We start from the raw sequence: 22357 nt of genomic DNA, 5'->3' as shown, positions 1-22357 counted from the left end.
CATTGAGACATGCTGTATACTGAAGGTTGTGTTCCCCATTTCCTTCTATGCATTCTCAAGAGGACGGGTTTCGCAGGACAGCGCGCGAATGTATATATATTTCGAAAGCTAAACTGAGAAGAAATTTTAATAGTGCAAGCATTTGGGGACTGGGTTTTATCTTGCAGAGGGATAGTTTTAAACATTTTAATACTCCTAATCCCAGGCTGCACTGATGCACACATTATTTGACACAATATTTATTGTGTGTTTTGCTTTCGTTTAATGAGTAAATTTTAGAGTCAAGCATGCCTGTCCTGTGTTTAGCTACATAATTTCATCATACTGGTTAAATATTTTATATATATATATACATCTTTTAAAATTAAAAACACCTAGAAGGCCCCCGTTGTGTACTCTAATAGATTGACTAGAGAAACTATCAGTAGCATAGAAGTCTCTGGGATAGACTTTCTGGCTTGAAAATTGGAGTTGTAGTTCAGTGTATCTAGAGAGTATCAGTTTAGGGAAGGCTGGGTTAAAATATCAGACTAGGATGATTTATTCATAATTCTATACCTGCCTCACAGTTTGGCCTACCTCAAAGGATAGTTGTGAAGGCAAAATGGAGGAACCCCAGTATGGCACTTTAAAATCCTTAAAGTCATGCTGCCTGGGTGTATTACAATATTTTTATAAAAGTTATGTGAAGATATTTGAAATCTTGGGAACCCTTTCAAAATTCCTCTTCCCAAACGTTCAATGCTTTTATCAATAAATGTATTACATTTTAGATATCCCTAGTAAGACCATTTTCATTACAATTTGCAAAAATGTCACAAAATAGCAAGTACATTTTTGTATGTTCAAGGCACTGCGAGTAAGTTGAGAGAAGGTAGAGGAGAGAAAATATCTTATAAGGGTAGTCCTCGACTTAAAACCGTTTGTTCAATGACCATTCAAAGCTACAACAATGCTGAAAAAATGGATTTATGGCCATTGCAGCATCCCTGTGAGCACATGATCAAAAATTGGGTCTTGGCAGCCTACCCGCACTTCCATGTGCAGGGCCACTCCAACACTCTCCACCTGCTTATCTCTCCCCCACCCCCAACTCCATCTTTGCCCTTTGGCTGCCATGCATCCTACCTTGCAGGGTGGCAAGCAGGTTCTGTGGAAACTGCAGTTGCCCCAATCCAGGCCCAGCCCCAATATTCTGTACCGCACTCTGAGACCCCTGACCCCTGCACTTCACTGCCCCACCTCACCTTTACCATTCTGCTGATGAGGCATGCCTGGCCTTGATGCAGGGTAGGGCTGGACTGGACTGAGTAAGAAAGCCGAAATCAGTCTCTGAGTGGTAGCGCACCTAAATTGTGTTCTTTAGAGGCAGTGCCAAGCCCATCCAGAGATTACACTGGTTTTGATAGACAAACACAATGAACCTACAGCAACTACATCTTGCTTGGGTTCAACTTCAGTCTGCCTTCAGCCTCCAGATACCAGGATAAGATGCTGAAAGCTACTTCAGGAGGTTATAGGGAGATATCTTAATGATAACATTTTATATATAACTTGTACAGACTTACAGAAAATTAATGAAAATAGCTGTCTGATAAGAATTCCTGACATTTGTAGGAAGAATAGGAATTTGTAGGAATTCATTATAAGATATAGGTCCATCTGCCATCTGGTGGTTATATATAACATTGTCTTTGCTTTTAAGAACGTTTGCTCATTTATGTTAACAAGATTGCAGTATTATATGCTCTTTTAATTGTTAAAAATACATAGATTTTCTTTGTATGGCTAGAATGGGGAAGGTGAAAGCAAGTTCATATTATTTGAAAAGCAAATTAAGGAAAATTTAATTCACTGTAGTCTCACTCATCTCTTAGTTATAGTTAGTACTAGTTATATTTTAAATTAATGTACAGATAATCGTTTGCAGAATAATACCCATTGGCATGGTTTGCAAGAATGAGTAAGAAAATATTCCTAAAATAATTCAAAGAAATAAAAAAGTGCAGCAAAGTTAAAACATTTTAAAAGACATATCCCCGCTTACAACGTTAAGGTAAAAGCTCTGTTATCCTAAGCATCTTTAGCAGGGAGTTAGCCACACAGTAGCATTCTGAAAAGATTTGAAAAGCATGTATAAGATTATTTCATAAAATTTCCTCAGATTTAATGAGGCAATTAATATAATCATTAAAATGTTGATAGAGTTCTTGTATTTGCTGAACCATATTCTGCATAATGCAATCAAAACACAGTGCTTAATACTTGCTAGGGAGTACTACATGAGTTGTACATTCAGGAATAGTACTGACTACATGAATGGAATGTAGGTAATTTGTGCTGTAAGAGCTAATAAGATTACTACATATTGTGCAGTATGTGTGATGTAAGTACTGTTTTTGTTCAAAATGTATCTTTATGTGCTGATGAATCAGTGTAATCACAGTAAATTCATGATAATTATTTATATAAAAGCTTATGTCTTTAAATAGGCGTTGTGTAATGATAAAGTAAGGAAGACAAACCCTTACTGTGAGCTTATAGACTTAATTAATGAGAAAAGAGATGGAATATAAAAGGAGAAGGAAAACAAGGTAGAAATTACTGGCGTGAAGTTTAGCTGGAGAACCCATATTACACATTTAACCAAGTGACAGTATTTCAAAATACAGTGAATGACTGACTCAACATTAAAATCTTTTGCTAGGTTAGACTATCTGGTTCTTTTCCTATCAATAGACACCCAATTATCTTTGGCCGCACACACACACACACACATACACACACACACACAAACAACCAGGATAGGAGCCTAGATGTATCTAGTTGTTTGTTATAGACACTTGGTATTCAAAGATGAATGACCTCAAATGAATACTGTACTTAAATATGATAGCTTACACATAACACTTCAAGTAGTAGCTGGAAATGTACTGAATAATATAATATGAACATACTGAATAAATTAAAAGGCATGCATTCAAATTAATGTGTTATTTTATTTTTTTAAAAAAAATCATAATGTTTATAACATTAAATTAGAAAGGAAAACAGAATATCAGGTAACTTGAATTATCTCGTGAGAAATATCAAATAAATCTAGTGGAATCAGTTCCTGATCTTCATCAATTGTTTGTTTATGTCTGATACTCCAGGAGCTCAGTTTCCTAAACAGTTCTAAGAAATATGCAATTTTACCTTTGTTTCTCTCTTTCTTAGCTTTATTGCAAGGTTTATTTTTCACAGTCTTGTATTTCCCATGCTGTTTTTTACTTCTAAATAATGATTTTAAATTTCTGTAACTGCAAGTATTGATTAATTTTGTAGTTTCTGTTTTTGTTTTTTGCATTTTTGTTTCAATGTTCAGGAAAGCCATGAATCTGTCATTCAGTTTCTTGAAGTTTGCTGTTAATTGAGGTAGTTTTTCTGACAGTTCTAGTAGATTAACAAATTCAGTCATCCTTCAAAAAGCCTCTCGATGTTTACGGCTTTCAAGTTCTAAGAACAGGAAAATATTATTAACTTATTAATAATCAGTAAAAGCCTTAATATTTAGACATTGTTAAAAGTTACTAACCTTGTTTCTGTTAATGAATTTGGCAGATATCCATGGATCAAGACATTGTATACATAAATATAGTGTCAGTGAAGTTCTTCGAAGAATGAGTAGTATTCTGTTTCTATGGAAGCAGATGACATCACTATTGGTTGAGTTACCTCATATACATCACAGTCACTCATGCCCTGGTTACTTCCCGCTTGGATTACTGCAATTCCCTCTACATGGGCCTGCCCCTGAGATGCACCCAGAGACTCCAGCTGATCCAGAATGCAGCTGCACGGGTTGTTATGGGAGCCCCTCGTTACTCCCATATAACACCCCTCCTGCGTGAGCTGCACTGGTTACCAATGGTTCTCCGGGTCCGCTTCAAGTTGCTAGTCCTCACCTATAAGGCCCTTCATGACTTAGGTCCTGGATATTTGCATGACCTTCTCCTGCCTGCCTCTCACCGTCCTGTTCGCTCACATAGGGCCGCTCTCCTCATTGTTCTGATGGCGAGCCAATGTCACCTTGCTGTGCCCAGGGGTAGGGCGTTCTCTGTGGGTGCTCCCACCCTCTGGAATGAATTACCTACTGAGCTCCAGACGGCTCCTGATCTCCGCTCCTTCCGTCAGGACTTGAAGACTTGGCTTTTCAAACAAATAGGCTGAGACTGATTCCGGGCTTTATTATTTACTACTAATTAATTATTTGGATTAAATTATGATTTTATTGTACTTGTTTCTTAACTTGTGTTCGCCGCCCTGAGTCCTTCGGGAGAATGGCGGCATATAAATATATGTAATAAATAAATAAATAAATATATCAGCTCAGAAATACAGACAGATTGTGCATATAAGAATATTCATCAAAGACTACACCTGAATAATTCCACATTAAATTGGATATTTGCTGGTAGGGATCCTATCTGATGGCTTTACGTAAATGTAACTTCAGTAATCTTAGGTCTTCATTCTGGACATTTAACTGTTTAGTATTTCTCTTTAACGGAATAGGACAGCATCCTAAGATGTATAAAATCATGAAAATTTTCATGACTTCAGCAAAGTTATGAAAACTTCTGTGCCAAGTAAAATCAAATCAAATCCATCACCTAAGCTATTCTTAGCCACCATCTGTGAAAACTAATTAGTATAATTTGTATACTACATCTGTTCTTATAACATAGATTTCAGAAACGCCTCTTTCTACACTGATGTCATGCACTTTATAACTATAATAGTTGCTATACAAAAGCACGGTGAATGAAATACTGACTTTCAACTGTAGATATTGTAGCATACTGGAGTGTAAAGCATACAGTGACATGTATCCTTTTTATATTTACAAAATTATATTGTGTATTCCAGTGGGTGTCAATTCATTGCTTGATGAAATACCAAGTGCTGGCTATTACCTTTAAAAAGATTGAAATAATGCCTTTCTGTGGGTGCGTCCATATCACTAAGATCATCTGAGGTTTGCTTAGAGTTGTTCCAAACTTATCTCATGGAAATGATAGTGTAAAGTGGGTATGGAATCATTTTGTGCTTTGGTTTTTTGATCTCTTCCAAATTGAGGGTATGTATTAGCTATTATCTCCCTTTAAAAGTTTTCATTGTTCTTTTACATTTGTGTTTGGTTTTGTCTACCAATAATTAGTATGGTAAACAACCTGAATAAATAGCTTCTATACTGGCTCACAAAGAGCAAAAACCTGTGTGTTCAAAATAAGAGAAGTAATTGTGATGGAAATATGCAAGAACCATTATCCAGACAAAGAGGGCTGAAATATTCTTTAAGCCCTGGGAAGCTAGATAATATTCAGAAGCAATTCAGGCAAATGCCTTTCTGATTCACTGTGCTATACTTCTCTATTTCTTATAGTTCAATCAGGTTTGTAAGGTTGTTATATCCTCTTAATAAAATAATTTTATGAATAGTTCCAGTCTTTGGAGATGATTTTCTGTTCTGGTATTCTAGTAGTGCTGGCACCTACATAGCATCACCTAAACCAGCGGTCACCAGCCGGTGGTCCATGGACCACTGGTGGTCTGTGAGAAAATTTTGGTGGTCCACAGAAAAAGTATTTGCATTTTTTATATTGCACTAAATACTATTTATCTTTTTAAAAAATTCATATTAGTGGTCCACGGGATTTAAAATTATGAATTTAGTGGTCCCTGAGGTTCAAAAGGTTGGTGACCCCTGACCTAGACAACTAAATAAATGCTGATAATCAATGCCAATGGGTTTTAAGAGCCTTCCTCCCATGTGATTATAGAACCATACATCTCACAGCAGTGACTCTGGATAGTGTATAATGATTAAAACAAGGTATAATTCATAATGCCCTGATTAAAACCTGTCCCCCTCCAAAGGTAAAGCATTCCTAACCGCCTAGCCTGAATCCCTTGGGGAACAGATGGGTCTTCAGAGCCTTACAACGGGCTAACAAGAGTCAGGGCCATGTATATCTTGGGTGAAGATGCTATTCTTCTGGACAGGCAGAGCCATAGAGGAGGTGCATCTTTGGACTCTAACAAAAGGGCATTATTGGAAGAGACCCAAAGCATGGCCTCTTTGCTAGATTTGGTGGCATGGACAAAAACAATGGGGCAGGTGGTCTTGCAAATATCCTGATTGTAAACCATGTAGGACTTTATAGATGGTAATCAGCATCTTGAATTGAACACAGAAGCCTTACAAAACAATGGCCTCTGGTTCAACCTCTTCCCCACCCCTCACCAAATGGAACCAGCTCCAAAGAAAGGAGAGTCACTGTAACATGGTGTGTTCCAGTCGTAAACTAAACCAACGATACTATGATCGACACTGAATGCTGCAAGATCAAGGGGAGCCAGGATGGCTCCACTATCCCCATCCTGAGTCCGCCAAAGGCCATAGACAAGTGCAATCAATGGCTGCCTCAGTACTATAATGAGGCTTGAAATACCAAAGGGAAGACTGGCGTCTGGATAAGAGTCCACCTCTGCTGGGTCCTGCAATGATTGACTATATTAATTTACTAACTTTATTTTTGGTCTCCAGATGTTGAAAATGTTATCCACTTGAATATAGTTTCATAGAGGTTCTTTAAGTCTCCACATACAGATTTAATCATAATTATCTATGCTGTCTTATTTTCCATTTCTTATTGAGGCAAAACAACTTCTGGATTTCATGTTTTTTTTCCTGCTTAGTCTAGTGGAATGTATTTAAGTTTAGTGTGGCTTGGCTCACTTGTTTCACTGATTTTCAGATGGTTTACTGGTTTCTTAGTAAACCACATACTGGTGTATATGTGTGAGATTCCCAGGTTGAATTTCCCAGCATCTGAAGTTGAAGGAACCTAAGTAATAGATAGGAGGCCTGGGAGAAACCCATTTCATAGTCTGGAAAGCTAATGTTCTACTCTTAAGGAATAGGCTACAGTGACCTTTGTTTCCACTCATGCTTTTCTGTTCTTTGCAATTGAGAAATGTGTATATTTATATTATCTATCTATCTATCTATCTATCTATCTATCTATCTATCTATCTATCTATCTATCTATCTATCATCTAAGCAATCTCACAGCAGAATCCTAGAGAGTTTGTGTGCCTTTTTGAACACCAAAGGATATAATGGCATACAGTTTTTGTCATTTCTGTTGAGTCCATGAGATGTCTTACAGCAGACTTTCGGCCTAAGTAGCCTTAACTCTTTATTTTCTCATTATTTATCTGATTTAATTCTGCCACTACTGCTAAAAGAAATATTTATTTATTCTGGCATACCAATATTTTGACTTAAAAATGTAAAAATAAATTTAATACTACAATAGTGAAAAATGATTGAAAAGATACATTAAAATTGACAAGATCAAACCACATATTTTTATAAAAACATCTTTTTAATAAATTAATGGATTCAAGTTTATAATAGTTAGACGTAACAATGTAACAAAAGTCAACTTCTTCTATTTCATACAAATACTATGCATTACAGTAAACCTATTTTTAGTTTACAAAAATGTGTTGGTGAAAACTATCTTAAACCACCGAAAAGTGAACATCAGTTGTTAACAGAGTTGTATTGCATGTATTCAAGAAGAACCTCACCATATTTTTATAATGGAACCATCCAGTTTACTAGTGTAGTCTGACATTTGTTAGCAATTAATTTTTGACTTCTTAAGTATGAATGACATCTTAAAAATGGCTTTAATAAGACAAAACACCAAATAACTACACTATTCTCTTTGATAAGAAACAAAATAGAAATTGGGCAGATCAGAGAACCCAAAATGTATTTCTTCTACCCGTTTTTCTTTTAAGGTTGAGATATCCAGTATTATACGTAGAAAGGGTTTTTAGCTTTAATGCACACTATGGCTACTGGAGAAGTGCATTCCCTGCTGAGTAGTAATGCTGGTGAAACACCTTCAACTGTTGCTAGTTAGGAAAACAGATTTTGGCAGGTTGATTTGTTCAAGGAATCAAGTATAGAATTGATATAGCACACGTGATAAGTTATAGAACTCCCATCATTCCCTAAGATATCGTAGTAGCTTCAGAGTTCAGCTCTTTGTGGACATAGAGTCAACTATAAAATGCCACAATATGTATAATAGAAAAGTCCAATAAAATCAGAATAAACAATCATGTTATTAAAGAACTGCCATGTATTTCCTTGCATTCCTTACATGCTGTCGTTCTGGATGACTATAAAGACATAAAATGTCAAATTATTCTGTAATTAATAATAAAGCCAGTTATTTTATAGAATTTGATGGAGATTCCAGCAGCTCTGGATGGGTAAAATTTCATGGCACTGGTAAGTAATGTCAAAAAATATGTGCATCGTCCTTCCTTGAAAGGAATGGAGAAATTTCTATCCATCAATGTATGAATAATTAGGAACAGAGTTTTCTTTGTTAACATGTCAACTTCCTTAATAGATGGAGATCCATACTATAGGTAGGAAATCTCTTTTCCATATCAGTTGAAAAACCAAATTATCCCATTGTCAGTTTACAAAGGAACACTATGATTTTAAAAGTGTGTTGTCAGAAACCCAATTTAGATGATTGGTTAAAAAACATAAAGCATGGGATGTAATTAACCAGTAAAAGTTACTCTGGTTAAATCATAACTATGACTAGTAAGACAATTTATTTGCTTATTAACAGTACTGGCTAAAATATGCAATATTTTTAATACCCATTTTAGATTTTTTTTTAAATTTTCAGCAGGATGATGTTACATACCTGAGTATTGTTTGCAATAGTAAACATATCCACAAAGGAGCATAAAATGAAGAATTTATATTCTTCACTAATGCAAGCCTTGAAAAGCCTTGGTTTAAACACAGTTTCCAGGTCATTCTTTTCCATATATTTGGAAGAGTCTTAGAACTGCATATATAAAAATCAACTCAATTTCAATCAGATGCCAGTACTATTGTTAATCTCTACCCCAATGAAATCATGTAAGCAATAGTACACGTTAAATAGAAGATATTCCTCTAATATTTTTGCAATTGATATTTTGTAGTTCACACAGTACATATTGCTATTTAATGGCACAAAAATGTCTATAACTTATTCATCTAAAACACTCATTGATTCAGCAAAAAACACAGTGAGCTGGGTAAAGCATTTGGTTTCTTTGTTTGAATCTGGCTGCTGAGAAAGGCAATTACAACTGTCACTTCTTTTGGAGTTTCTGAATTAGAATTATGTTTAACAACACTTTACATCTGTTGGATGATCCACATTTTTAGTTTCCAAATGACCTATTATTTACCATGTTCTAAACTCATCCACAAGTTTATATGAATCTAATTTATCTGTTTTATCTGCATTGATCTTATAAGTTCAGATTTTAAATATGTGAAACAGGCACTATTATCTGAAAATCTCAGAATGATTTTTCATATCTACAAATCAGATAAAAGAATGAGGCAATTGAAATAAAATGACTGCAATTTATCACACAAAAGAATGCACTTGTATTTGTAATAAAATATAAATTTGCTCATTGTAAATTGAAAAAAATTGACATAGAAGTCACATTTTAGGAACATTTCTGCTAAATAGTAAGACTACTTCCTTTCTTTCTTAGGCAAAATTCTTTGTATTGATAATTCTGTACCCTGTTTACACATAGTATTTACTAGTTCCATGTATACCAACAAGAGTTGGAAGAGGCATACTCTAGTCTAACCTATTCTATTCCAAGGCAGTAGCAAGGAACACTGACCATTACTTTACTTCCACTGATGTTGGTGAAGTTATGCAGGCTGTACTGAATTTATTCATTTTCTTTTAATGGCTGATATCCCTCGGGGATTTGTAAACAGCAGCACACAATACTGTAAACAGTTTAACTTCTGCTCAATTAGTCCAAGTCATTTGATTAGATTAAAATGAAGATTGCATTTGAGTTCTTCTCAAGTTCTTTTCATTTCATCAAGACACTTTTTTCACTACATATAAAATCCTGAGCAGAACACCATGGGTTTGAATTAGTTCTCTAATTGCAAACCAAAGACACCATAAAATGTCTATTTACTATTGTATAAGGGAAGTCAGTTATTGACAAAGCTGCCAAAATAACAGTACTTTGGACTAAACCTATATTTTAGTATGATGGCCAGTTCTTGCCGCTGATGCTGAACTTGGTAGAGAAGCTGATGTTGCAGCATCTTCTGCTTCTTCTAGGACTTCCTGAAGCTCTTGGCTTACGCTAGACTGAAGGGCAGCAGGTGTAAGCCATTCTTTTGGTAGACAACTCTGGAGAAAAGGAATACAGGAACTGAAATAGGCAAGACGATTCACCCAACGAGGAATCTCTCTTCCACAGAGAATCTAAATGGAATTAACAAGTTAATCGTTTTTAAAGTATATGTGGGCTCCTATCTGAAATCAGTAATTTCTCTCTCTCAATTGAAATATTCAAATATGCAGTTATAGTACAAGGTAAATTTCTACTAATGCCTGCCAGACTGATAATATAAGTTATAAATCTAATTTTCAGACAGAAGTAACTTTGACAATTCTGAAGTTGCATGTACTGTGCATCCATTTTTTCCAACAAAGACTAATTAGAACATAAGGACAATGAAACTTCACTTGTATGTATTGAGGGTAATGTGGGTCATGTCATAATAATATCCCAAATACCACAAATATTGACAAGTATGTATTGACACCACTTTAGCCATATCTGGATTACATTAGATGTGCCAGACTTGCCCGTTATTTTAAAGTGATGCCTATATGGAAATTTGGTCTACTGCATCCAAAAATCTGGGAAATGGAGGTCCATTAATAAAAGTTGCAGTAATACTAATAAAAAATAGTACAATAAAAATTATATAGGAGGTCACCAATGCTGTTTCCACTATTATTTTCTTCTTATGTATTATTTTCAATAAACAGAACAAGTCCCACACTTCTCAGTTGTATCTGAGAAAACACACAGATTATGTGTTCATGAAATAATTCTTTGATAGTTTAACTGACCTCTCCTCTAGAGATGTAAATTGAATATTCTTTCATTGCCAAGTACAAACTGGAAACACAGAGGTAATTTAAGGAGTCTATTTATAAGATATAAAAAGGTTATTTTTAAAAATAATACAAATTAAACTTGCCTCTGATAAAGCTGAAGAAAAGTGATTGCAGTTTTTGTGCATTAAGTGATAAGCATTTCCTTTAAATTCTTTTCCAAGTTCTTCTATAATCTTTTCTACATCTTCCTCCATGAAGTCAGTACTTCCAAGAACAACAGCTTCTCTGAAATAAAAGACTGAAAATTAAAGGATTCTTGCAATTCAGACAAGAGTTTTTTGATTTCCATTCTCTTTTGAGAACACAGATGCACTTCTGGAAACCAGCCTTCATTTAAAACATACTAACTTTTTGAACTTCATGTTCAATGAATATTTCACAATATTGCTTTTTTACAGTTACGCTGTTTTATATATAGGAACATCAACTTACTTGTGTAGGCTTACTTTTTATGGGAAGAGCTTTTATGGGAAGAACTTTTTATATGACAGCACAATAAATAATATCTTACTATCTAAACAAGGATTAAAATTGGCTCCTTTTATTAATAGAAGATGGGCAGCTACTTTTGTGTTTGGTCATAAAGTTTAGAATTTACAAGTTGCAGTTAATAGATGTATGGAAACTGTTTAAATAATTTCAGAACACACTAATGAAAATTGCTTACTTGAATTTAAATGTTTCCCCTAATTCAGATGCATTGCCTGGTAAAATTTCAAATATTCCAGAAAAAGGATATGGATGACCACCATAAGCAAATTCTGAAAGACAAATTCACGATATTATCCTTAGTCAGTTGTTAGTAATGCTTGATTTCCGTATAATTTTCAGGGCATGCTTAAAACCGATATACTATCATATAGAAAATACTGCTACAAAATCTAGACAAACCTTAAGATTTGGTACTTATAATATGCAAGATTTATATTTTAGTTGGGAGTATTAGGTTGAAAGATAGTAAGGCAAATGCTATTTATGCCAAGTAAATCTCCCTCCTCTGAGGGAGATAGGTGGTTAAGAAAGATGAACTATAAACAAACAAACGAAGTATCTTTATGTATAAACCATGAAAAACAACAACCCCAGAATTATTGCAGTTTTGGCTGTGGTAAAATGTGCCACACTTCCCTGGTCAGATGAACATATTTCAGATGCTTGGCCACCTGTTCACATTTATGACCAGTTGCTGAAGTACCCTGTGATCATCTGATTGCCATTTACAATCTTCTCTGCTAGTCTCTCCAGAAAATCAACAAGGAAGCAAATAAGGACATTGGATTTGTCTGTTTTGCTATCATTTCTGTCCCACTGAAATGGTGAATGCTAGCAAATACCAGCATTCTGAGCCTTCCAGTTTTCACCAGATTTGAGATCCACTCTTCTAATATGCCAAGGAATTTCCCCTCTGAACACCAGTTTTCATGATCATTCAGAAGGCCCCTTCTCCAAATTGTCCTAAAAATGACGGGAATGGGGCCTGTTTACAGATGAAATGAAGTAGCCTTAGTAGGCAGCAGCTGCAGAACAATGGAAAGCAATAGCAATAGTAATTAGACTTATATACTACTTCATTGTGCTTTACACCACGCTGTAAATGGTTTACAACAATCTGGCTCCTCATTTTACCAACCTTGGAAGGATGGAAGGCTGAGTCAACCTTGAACCAGTCACAATCAAATGCCTTGCCGTGGGCAGAGCTAGCCTGTAATACTGAAGTCTAACCACTGTGCCACCATGGCTTTTTCCCCCCCTCTTACACAGAAAGATAAGTTGACCTGGGCATGGTGGGGCATGGAATGAATCCAAGTCTCCCAGATGTGGTGGGGTGGGGAAAAGGCCCAGATCTCTTGGCTATGGTGGGAAACCTGGGTTCTCTCCCTGCCCCACCATGCCCAGGAGGCCTAAGTCTTCTCCTGGCATTTCGCATAACAAATCCAAATGGGAGAACTGGATTGTGATAAATTCAAATTTAAAAACTGATGTGCTGCTCCTTCCAATGTCTTCCTATGCACACAAAAAGTTCCATTTTAATTATTCCTTGTAATAAAAAAATATAAGGCTAAAGTTAGGTACATACCTCTACCATATATCTCAATTCCTGAGTGAAATACTCCAATTCCAAGGGAGGAAGTGTATTCATTCATCCAGTACTAGAAAAGAACATGGGAGATGTAGCTAAATGTAAATAATTTTTATTTACATCCCACATGCCAAGGCAATTAACTCTGAGACGAAAGACCGTTTTAATTATTTTTTCCTGAAATGTTCAAAACATTGTTTGTTAACCATTAAGACAGTCATAGATAGAGCACAGTCTAATTTAATTAGGCCCCAGGAAGCTTAACAATCCAATGCTTGTTTATTTGCTATATCAAAGAACAATCAGACAACTAAATTCAAGCAACTTTTCTCACCCATTAAAAATACCTTTTACAGCTACAGAAGAGGAACAGCTTTTACTGGACAAAACAGACTGAAACTGATTTGAACATGGATCTGAAAGTGGATTTAAAAATGCAGACTAAAAAAGTAATATGGAAAAAGATGCCATATTGGAAATACAAATGACACTCATGAATGAAGGCTATAGTTTTAATAATGAAAGGTGACATACAAATAATAAATCAGAAGAATGACTTGGACTAGCTTTCTTATCTTGGCTGTACAAAATAGACATGTTAAACTAGTGAAGGAGTTTCTGAGAGAAGACAGAGAAAATGATAAGAAATCAACTTGTGGGAATAATTTGAAATGATTAAAGATCAAGTTTTTAAAAAGTAAACAGAAAGAATATAAAGTGAATTTATTTGATCAAGATTAAAATATGTTGCTGTTTCTGGTAGCTCTTAACAGACATAATCAAATCAAATCCCAAAATCAGAATTACATTTCTCTTAGTTTGTTGCAAAGACCAAATGTTAACTTCATTAACAACTCATTGCTGTCTCTTATATTACAATAATATTTTTTTCATTCATACCTCACCCCATTTTCTATACTCTTTTAACAAAAATACTTAATACACATATAACCTCTTTTTCCAGTAGCCTACATTTTTTTAATCCCTCATATTCCTGAAATGTCTTAACAATTAGGCATTACAAAAAAAGAAATTTAAAAACTATTAAACAATGCCTTATTTAGATATCAAAAATTAATCTACTACCTCATTAGACATTTTCAAAAGAAATACTATCCAAATAACCACTCAATGTCACCAAAATAACTAATTATTTAACCATATTCAGATAAACATTTTTCCTTTCTCCTCCCAACTATCCTTAAGTCCTATGCTTAGGCTTGGAGCATCTAGGTGTTCGAGAGCTCTAAGCACCTAAAACTTTGTTTAGGCAACTAGGTCACATAATGATACGAGATATGATGAAGTACATACATACAACTAGATTTTGGGATATCCAGTAAGAATAATTGGGAATAATTCTAGGACCATTATCGATGAATTTACAAAAAACAGTAATGGCCACTCAGAAATCTATTAAAAATGTAAAATCTATCTGATGTGAAAATCAAGTATAACAAGATTTAAGATTAAGTGCTTTATAAAAGAAATATAAAATGAATGTGAAAACATATCAATTCTTTCTAACTTTGACTACCCAAAAAAGTCTATCAAAATAAAGTATATTCCAACAGTTGTTACAAAGTGGTTATTCCAACAGTGATAACAAAACGAAAACATTTTAATCTTGGTTTACAACAGCAACTGAGACCAGAATTTCCTTCGCTCAGCAACAGTCATAAGGCGCTAGATCACGACTGGCAATTCTGGCAATCCCAAATTTTCATTGTTAAGAAAATCCCCACAGGTTGTTAATAAGCAAGACCATCATATTGTCACCATTTGTGAATACCTGCTGGTTTCCCCATTGACTTTGCTTGACTGAGAAGACACTGCACCAGCTGGAATTCTGAGGACTGGTTGTAAGTCCCTCTTGTTAAGCACTATTGAACATTCATTGAGCAAGTGATGTAAATCAAGGACTCGCTGTATTACAATATGATGATCTATCTCTGGAAATTTCTTAAGTTTTCAGCAAAGAGCTTCCTCCAGAATTCATTTGGTTCCAAACATTTATTCCAAACTTTCCAAAAACTGCAGAAAAGTTTAAATTTAGTTTTCTCGAATATCTTTTATTTCTCAAAAACAGATTGGAAATACTTGTTAATACTTGTTTTCTTTGCCCAGTTTGCATTTCCACAGAAAGCACAGTGAAGCTCTGCTTGTGTGTTAGCATCCCTCAGCAAGGAAGGCGATGAGCTGTTCAATTACTGCTGCAAATGAAAACGAGGAGAAGGCAGGGGAACTAAATTCATTTGTCAAAAACTGGAGAAAAGCAAAGGCCTTCCCTGTGTTACTAATTCATGGTGATTGAAATCACAATAGGCTGCCGAGAGTGCAATCCAATGGCTTTTCCTAAGCCATTTCCATCAGAAACAGACCTCCCTTCTGAATTCTTAGGTGGAATATAATTGGCACAAATCAGAATGCAGCTGCATAAGCAACTCACATTTTGACTTTGCAATGAAGGTAAGAAGCCTTAGGCGTATTTAAGACCAGTAGAGAGACTATAAAATTAGACATCTACTATTCAATGTCTTGCAGGTTGTAGACATGGACATGTTTAAATAAGCTGTTTGCAATTTCAACACAAAGTGAGTACTAACATAAAATAAATTCTAGTAATTTTATTATATCTCTTATAAATTCATAGAACACACTCAGAATGTTCAATTATTGTACAAAGATTTGAAGTCACTGACATTAGCAAGAACATCTTATTTTAATGAGCTGACAGCCTGGTTTTTTTGGTATTGCATTTCCCCCCTTCACCCCCAAAACACTTTCTGGCTTGGTATTCATACATTTCATCTTATTCCCAGAATTATTGCAGTCAATATCTTGTCAATATAGCTACTGAAATCTTAGCATCAACGTTTAACAGAGATATGGGGTAATAACTTGGACATTAGGTGAGATCCTTATCAGCCCTCAAAATTATAGCGATAAAAATATTTATAATAGGAAGCTGGCAGAGCTATACTTTCATAAAATGCCTGAAATAATTTCAGAAGTATAAGAGCTACTTTCTTGTTCTATTTTTTATACCTTTCATCCAGAGACCTTTCCAGATTTTATTTTATATTTTATCAACAGCATCATAGACATGCTGTAATGTTGAGCATATAGCCAGCTCTTCTGGCCCTATATCTAAAACTTCTGAAAGATTTATTATATCTAAATAACTATCTCTCTGATATGTATAGAATATATAGTTTTATAGAATTCAAAGCAGAATTCTATAACATTAGTCTCATTATTAAGTAGCACCAACTGCCTGCAATTACTGCAAGTTCAAATCTCATCAGGCTCAAGGTTGACTCAGCCTTCCATCCTTTCGAGGTAGGTAAAATGAGGACCCGGATTGTGGGGGCAATATACTGACTTTGTATAAAATAGAACACCGCTTAGGGTGGGCCAAAAAGCCCTACTAAGCAGGTATATAAAAAAGTATGAAGGCTATTGCTTAACGCATTGTAAGCTGCCCTGAGTCTCCAGAAAAGGGCGGCATATAAATCGAACCAATAAATAAATAAATAAATTATAGCTGGTGTAATATGTTCCTGAAAAATCCCTTACTAAACTGTTATTTTACCTTGTATTTCAAATGAGAATCTAACATTCTCTGGATTTCCTTCTTATCTCCAATATTTGTTTGTTTTAAACCATATTCTGTATCCAGATCATATAATTCAAGTTTTCTATTTTGTGATTCAAAACAGTTTTTATCCAGAAACATACGTTATTATCTTACTACAATTAAATGCTGTAAAGGTATCTCAAACTATCGCCATATTATTTGAATGGCAATTGATTTGGAAAAAAAAAAAATTCTCTTGTTCTATAAACTACAATTCTTCTGACAAAGAATTCATAGAATCATAGGGCTGGAAGAGACCTTGGAGGTCTTCTAGTCCAAGCTCCTGCCCAAGGCAGGAGTTGTTTATACAATACCGGAAAAATGGTTGTCCAATCTTTTCTTGAAAACCTCCAAGATAGAGCACCTCAACTGCAGGACGCAAGCTGTTTCACTGATTAATCGTTCTCACTATCAGGAAATTCCTCCTTATTTTCAGGCTGAATGTCCCTTTGATGAGTTTGCACCCATTGCTTCTTGTACTGCCTTCAGGTGCTATGGAAACTAGATTGATGCCTTCTTCCCTATGATAGCACTTTTAGTATTGAAAAATTGCTACCTTGTCTCCCCTGAGACTTTTCTTCATTAGGTTAAACATACCTAGTTGTCTTAACCGTTCATTGTATGATTTAACTTCTAGACCTCTTATCATCTTTGCTGCTCTTCTGTGCTGCTCTACCCCAGCATCTTTTCTATATAGTGGTGACCAGAACTGTGTTCCAAAGGTTGCTTCACTAGTGCAGTATAGAATGATATTACTATTTCCTGTGATCTTGATGTATTAGTATTAAAATACAAGTAGTCCTCCTTTACCAACCACAACTGGCACTGGTAACTCTATCCCAAAGCGATGTGGTCATAAAGTGAAACGTGACCATGCCCAACTTACAACATCAGTTCTGTTTTCAATCGTGCAGCAAATCACTCATGATTGTTAAGCATTATGTCACATGACTGACACTTGCAAATTCCAGCAGGCTTCCCCATTGGTTTGCTTGTCACAGGCCAGCTGTAAAGGTTACAAATGGCAATTATGTGATTGTGGGATGCTGGGACCATTGTAAATGCATGCTGGTTACCAAATACTTGAATTGTGATTATATGATTGTAAGGACACTGCAAATGAATGCTGAATGACTGGTCAGTAAGCAAGGACTACCAGTACCATATGCCACTAACTGGGATAAGTTTATCCAAAGTCCATAACATTATTAGGGATATGTGATTAGAAATTCAAACTGAATCAACGTTGCATATTTCAACTATATTAACCATCAAAAATATTAAAACATTATTTACTCTTTAACATATCTAGGAGGAGTGATTAAAAAACAGGCAAGTGTAGCCTGTTGGAATTAGATATTCATATGTCCATTAAATTAAATTTCTGGATGAATGTACGGAGAACATCATGATTTGGGGGACTCATTTTCTCTTGTGAAATTTTATTCTGGTGCAAAACTAATTTAAAAGTCTATGTGGCAACTATCATCTGCTTTACCTGTAAAGAGATTAGCAAAACAACTATATAATACTGTATATCAGTTTTATTTTTGTCTGAACCAATTAACCATTAACATTTATCCATACTATCTGAAAATTTCCAATTTGGCTCCCTAATAAACTAAAATTATATAAATTCCACATTTGGCTTCCTAATAAAGTAAAATTATATAATGACCTCTAAAATCTTTTGTTCAATAATAAATAATAAAACTAGAAAGTGTTTTCAATATAATTTTCATTCTGGCAGATTTTGAATCTCTACTTATCTGTTCATCCCATTTTCTTGCTAAAATTTTTCTCATTTGGAAGACTGAAGTGCATAAGCAAGGAAATGACATCATTTCAATCTATAAAACATCTGTCTTTCTTCAGGTACCTGTAGTTCTCAAGTTAGGACAGTAATAGAGCCTGCCTATTATGGTTGTAACTTGTGACAGTCGTAAAGTAAGCCAGTCACATGAACAACACAATATTTCACAAAAATGGCATTTTTGCCCTCCCCAGCCCAAAGGAGCACTCTGCAGGCCTCCCAAAACAGGCCTATTTTTCGTAAAAATGGGACGGGCAGGGCAGAGCTTTTTTATTTTTATTTTGAATTGCTTTTAGCCACCCAGACTTCATACGTAAGATGGGCAGCCATATACATTTTCTAAATAACAATAAAAATAAAATCAAAACCCTCATATCAGGATTTCTAGTGGGCACCTGTCAATGATCTATACCTCTCTTTCTTTCTGCCTCTGAAGCTGTGAAGAAGTCAAAAAGAAATTTATGTAACCCATGAGTGACCCTCCAAATTAATACATCAATTCTGAGTAGAGTGTTGTAGAACTATTACCTCTAGATGGTTAAAGGCTTGTTTGAGACAATTAACATTACTTTCAGGATAACACAATTACTTCATACCAATTTCTAAGAATATGCCAAATACTGCATGATACAGAAATAAAGTCCTTATTCCTTGTCTGATAATGAGACAAGCTTGATGAAATTCTTGGTATTTCTAAAAGATAGATCTGGTAGCAACATTTGCTTCTTTTCCACATAGTCCATATTTGTTTTCATTCTAGCTGCTTATACTGCTTTATCTCAGATCTCCAAAGAATGACAGCAATATCAGAAGATTTTGAAACCCGTATCTTGAATCAACAAGAAGCTGTTTGAATAGATTCTGCCTAGGGTATCTGAAATATGATACTAAGTCCGTTGTTATATCTCAAGCAGTTAAAGTTGCAATTAATTTCTTGTCTGCTTCAAACTTAAGTTTTTTGTTCTTTTAACTGCTACTTGATCTTGCTTTATTTCCTCTTGATTTTATCAACCTTATGAGCAAATTTTGAGAAAAATACTTTAATGTGATAAGAATCCTAAAACAGATTACTTTCTAAGGAATAATATCAGATGAAATTTCAAAGCTACCTGTGAATTTCCCAACTGAATTGGGTGTCAGCAAGAGTTGCCACAAAGTGGGAGAGAATAAATAGTTTCTGGCTTGAAGCCTTACTCCATAACGTAGTGCAATTACAATCTCCCCAGAAGCCAAAGCTGAGATGGTGGCTGTGCTGTAGTAGAAGGAAGAGCCTGCTTCTTAAACTGGAGGCATTCTATCTTCCTAAATATAAAAGAAATTGCAAAAGCAATTTAATTAAATGTTCAGCTTACCAGCTCTCTTCATGCACAGTCTACAAACTTTAATTCTACACCTGTCAGGGAAAGAGAAATAAACTGCTTCTTAGCACATTGCCGTTTTAGTGTTCAGGAACCATTTTAAAAGGAGAAGGGAACATTAAAGATATAAGATGGAGAGTATATTCAACAATAAATGGAAACATAGTTTGTCACACGATTAAAATTAATTAATTAATGCAAAGTATGCTAGAAAACTGTACCTATTTTTTATTCCTATAAATTTTGAATGGGGGAATAAATATAGAACATCATTGGAAACATTTAAATGACCTTTCTTTTACTGTATAGTTCAAAATTATGACAGTGCTGAATGGATGCACTTATGATACCTGGTTGAAGTTTGTTCGTTGCAGTACCCTGGTAGTCATGCAATCAAAATTTGGGTGCTTTGCAGTGTGCCCACCCCTATCACTGTGAGTTGGCTGACTCATCACCGCCACTACTGTGAGCCAGGAGGCCTTGACTGGGTAGACCCACTGACACCCAGAGATTTACTATATGCCGCAAGGTCTCAGTCAGTTAGGTCCAGTGGCGCACATGTCTTTTCTCTCTCCATCCACCACTTTGCTGGCGGACTTCATTTTCCTGTCCAGCTTTGAGAAAGATTGCCTCTCTGGGTTTGAGGAAAATTGTCTTCACTAGGTTTCTAGCGGAGCTTTACTTTACTACAGCTTTACTGCAGCTGCCGAAAGGCATGCCTTTCGGCAGCTGCAGAGAAAGGGAAAGCAAAGTAAACTCAGGCACGGCCAGTGGTGGTGTAGGAGGGAAAAGGTCAGGTTTCTTGGGATGGGGGGAGGAAGGAGACGTGTGTGCTGCTGGGCTTATCTGGTTGAGGCCATCTGGCCCATGGCAGTTTTCCACATTCCAGTGGGTGCTGAGCCTTCCAAGGCATTCTCTATCCTGAGGTACCTCTGCAATCACTTAATGACCCGTGAGGTAGCTTTAACAACTGCAGTGGGGAGAGTTGGGATTGTGGCCACTGAGCAAAGCAACCAGTTACAATGACGACTTACAACTAAAATTCTGGGCTCAATTGTGGTCGAGGACTAATTGTGTTTTTTGTTTTTTGGAGGTGTGGAGGAAGACTGCAGTAATTATCATGTTATAGTATCAAAAATGACAAGGATCACAGTAACTAAAGCACTCCAGGATAATAGACTATAGAAAAACAACCCCACTCATACCATTTTAACTATAAAATTTGTTACATCTTTGGAGTTCCTTTTTGAGCTCTTGATATTTCCACTAAGAGAGTTTTGACTACAGCTAGCACAAATAAAAATAAATAATCTCAAATATAATATTGAGCTTTAATTAAAGCCTTGGCTTGATTCCCTTTTATACTTTTTGCTCCTGATTCTTCAGAAACTAGGCAATTTTAGCCAAAGTTTCTTCAGGATCTCTTTTGCATAGCTGGAATGATAGGCAGGGAAAAATCTACCTTCCAATTTAATCATGATTTTGAATGAAAATGTCAATTTTTAAGGGATCCCAGAATTCTTCATGATATGATCAGTTGAAGCTGTTTTGTTTTAGGTACTAGGACTTAAATCTTAAAACGAACTGGGCCTTTTGTTCCTTGAATTTGAAATCCATATTGTTTTAGAATATGTAAAGTTATTTCCTTTAGTAGGACAATATAAGGTTATCATACCTCCTAGTGATCTGTTATTTGATTGGCTTTCTCTAAACAGCCAGAGAGTTCTTTAAATTTCCTTTTTCAAAATTTTATTCGAAGGGGAAATACTGTCAAGCCCATTCTAGAATAATTTGTGCTGTTTCAATTTGGAAACCTTTAAGGCACAAACTGCAGTGACATCTTTGTAATCTTCAACCTTGATAGATACATTTGTACTGGCTGGCAATTCATGAAGTTTTGATTATCCTCTTACTTCTATGTGAGAAAATAACTTCTCACTGGCTTTTCTCTCATATCGTATTTCCTTATTACCATAGCCAAATCCAACATAACTAGAAGAGATGTTATCCAACAGTTTTCCTCTGCTTTCAGTATTTTTGGTTGTTTTGATTGCGAAGTGGTTCTGTTTACACTCAATTTCCATTTAATTCTTTGCCCTCCCCTCTGGACGGTCCTTTTTCAGAAATATGCTCCTGAACATTTTTCTTTGATTCTTCACCTTCATCATCACAAGCTGCCAGTTCAGCCAGCAATCAGTTCCAGATCTTTTTCCAGCAAGATGTCTCAAAGGGGAAGTCATATTTGTCTTGAGTTTCACGCCTTTTGGCCACAAAACAACTTACCCAATAACTGCATCTATTCAGATAGCAAGCCAGACTAATGGCTTAGTCAGATCCTTGGATCTTCCTGTGTGCCAGAGCGAACTA

General features: G+C 35.5%; 1 protein-coding gene and 1 long non-coding RNA gene across 5 annotated transcripts in view; both read right to left on the bottom strand.

Annotated features, from left to right (window-relative positions):
* Positions 1-2979: 2979 nt before the first annotated feature.
* Positions 2980-3665, bottom strand: LOC117671450 (uncharacterized). Its single transcript, XR_004592881.2, has 2 exons — positions 3578-3665; positions 2980-3498 (listed from the first exon to the last, which is right to left on the bottom strand). It is a non-coding gene; the product is annotated as an uncharacterized LOC117671450 (long non-coding RNA).
* Positions 3666-7417: 3752 nt separating this feature from the next.
* The window catches only part of DESI2 (desumoylating isopeptidase 2), a 20577-nt gene continuing 5637 nt past the window's right edge, over positions 7418-22357 (bottom strand). For 2 of the 4 annotated variants that reach the window (XM_034428224.3, XM_034428226.3), the window contains exons 2-5: positions 13177-13249; positions 11767-11860; positions 11183-11324; positions 7418-10394 (exon numbers count right to left, since the gene is read on the bottom strand). In XM_034428224.3, the coding sequence (XP_034284115.1) occupies positions 10161-10394; positions 11183-11324; positions 11767-11860; positions 13177-13249 (543 nt within the window). In that variant the 3' untranslated portion in view covers positions 7418-10160. Of the gene's footprint in view, positions 10395-11182; positions 11325-11766; positions 11861-13176; positions 13250-19741; positions 19935-22357 lie in introns of all 4 variants that reach the window. The other 2 variants (XM_034428225.3, XM_034428227.3) reach the window with 2 other exon arrangements.

The sequence above is a fragment of the Pantherophis guttatus genome, chromosome 1, assembly GCF_059756535.1.
Source record: "Pantherophis guttatus breed Tessera chromosome 1, ASM5975653v1, whole genome shotgun sequence".
Classification (NCBI taxonomy): domain Eukaryota; kingdom Metazoa; phylum Chordata; class Lepidosauria; order Squamata; family Colubridae; genus Pantherophis; species Pantherophis guttatus.
Note: the sequence above shows the minus strand (reverse complement) of the source record. Positions and strands in the feature narration are given on the sequence as shown.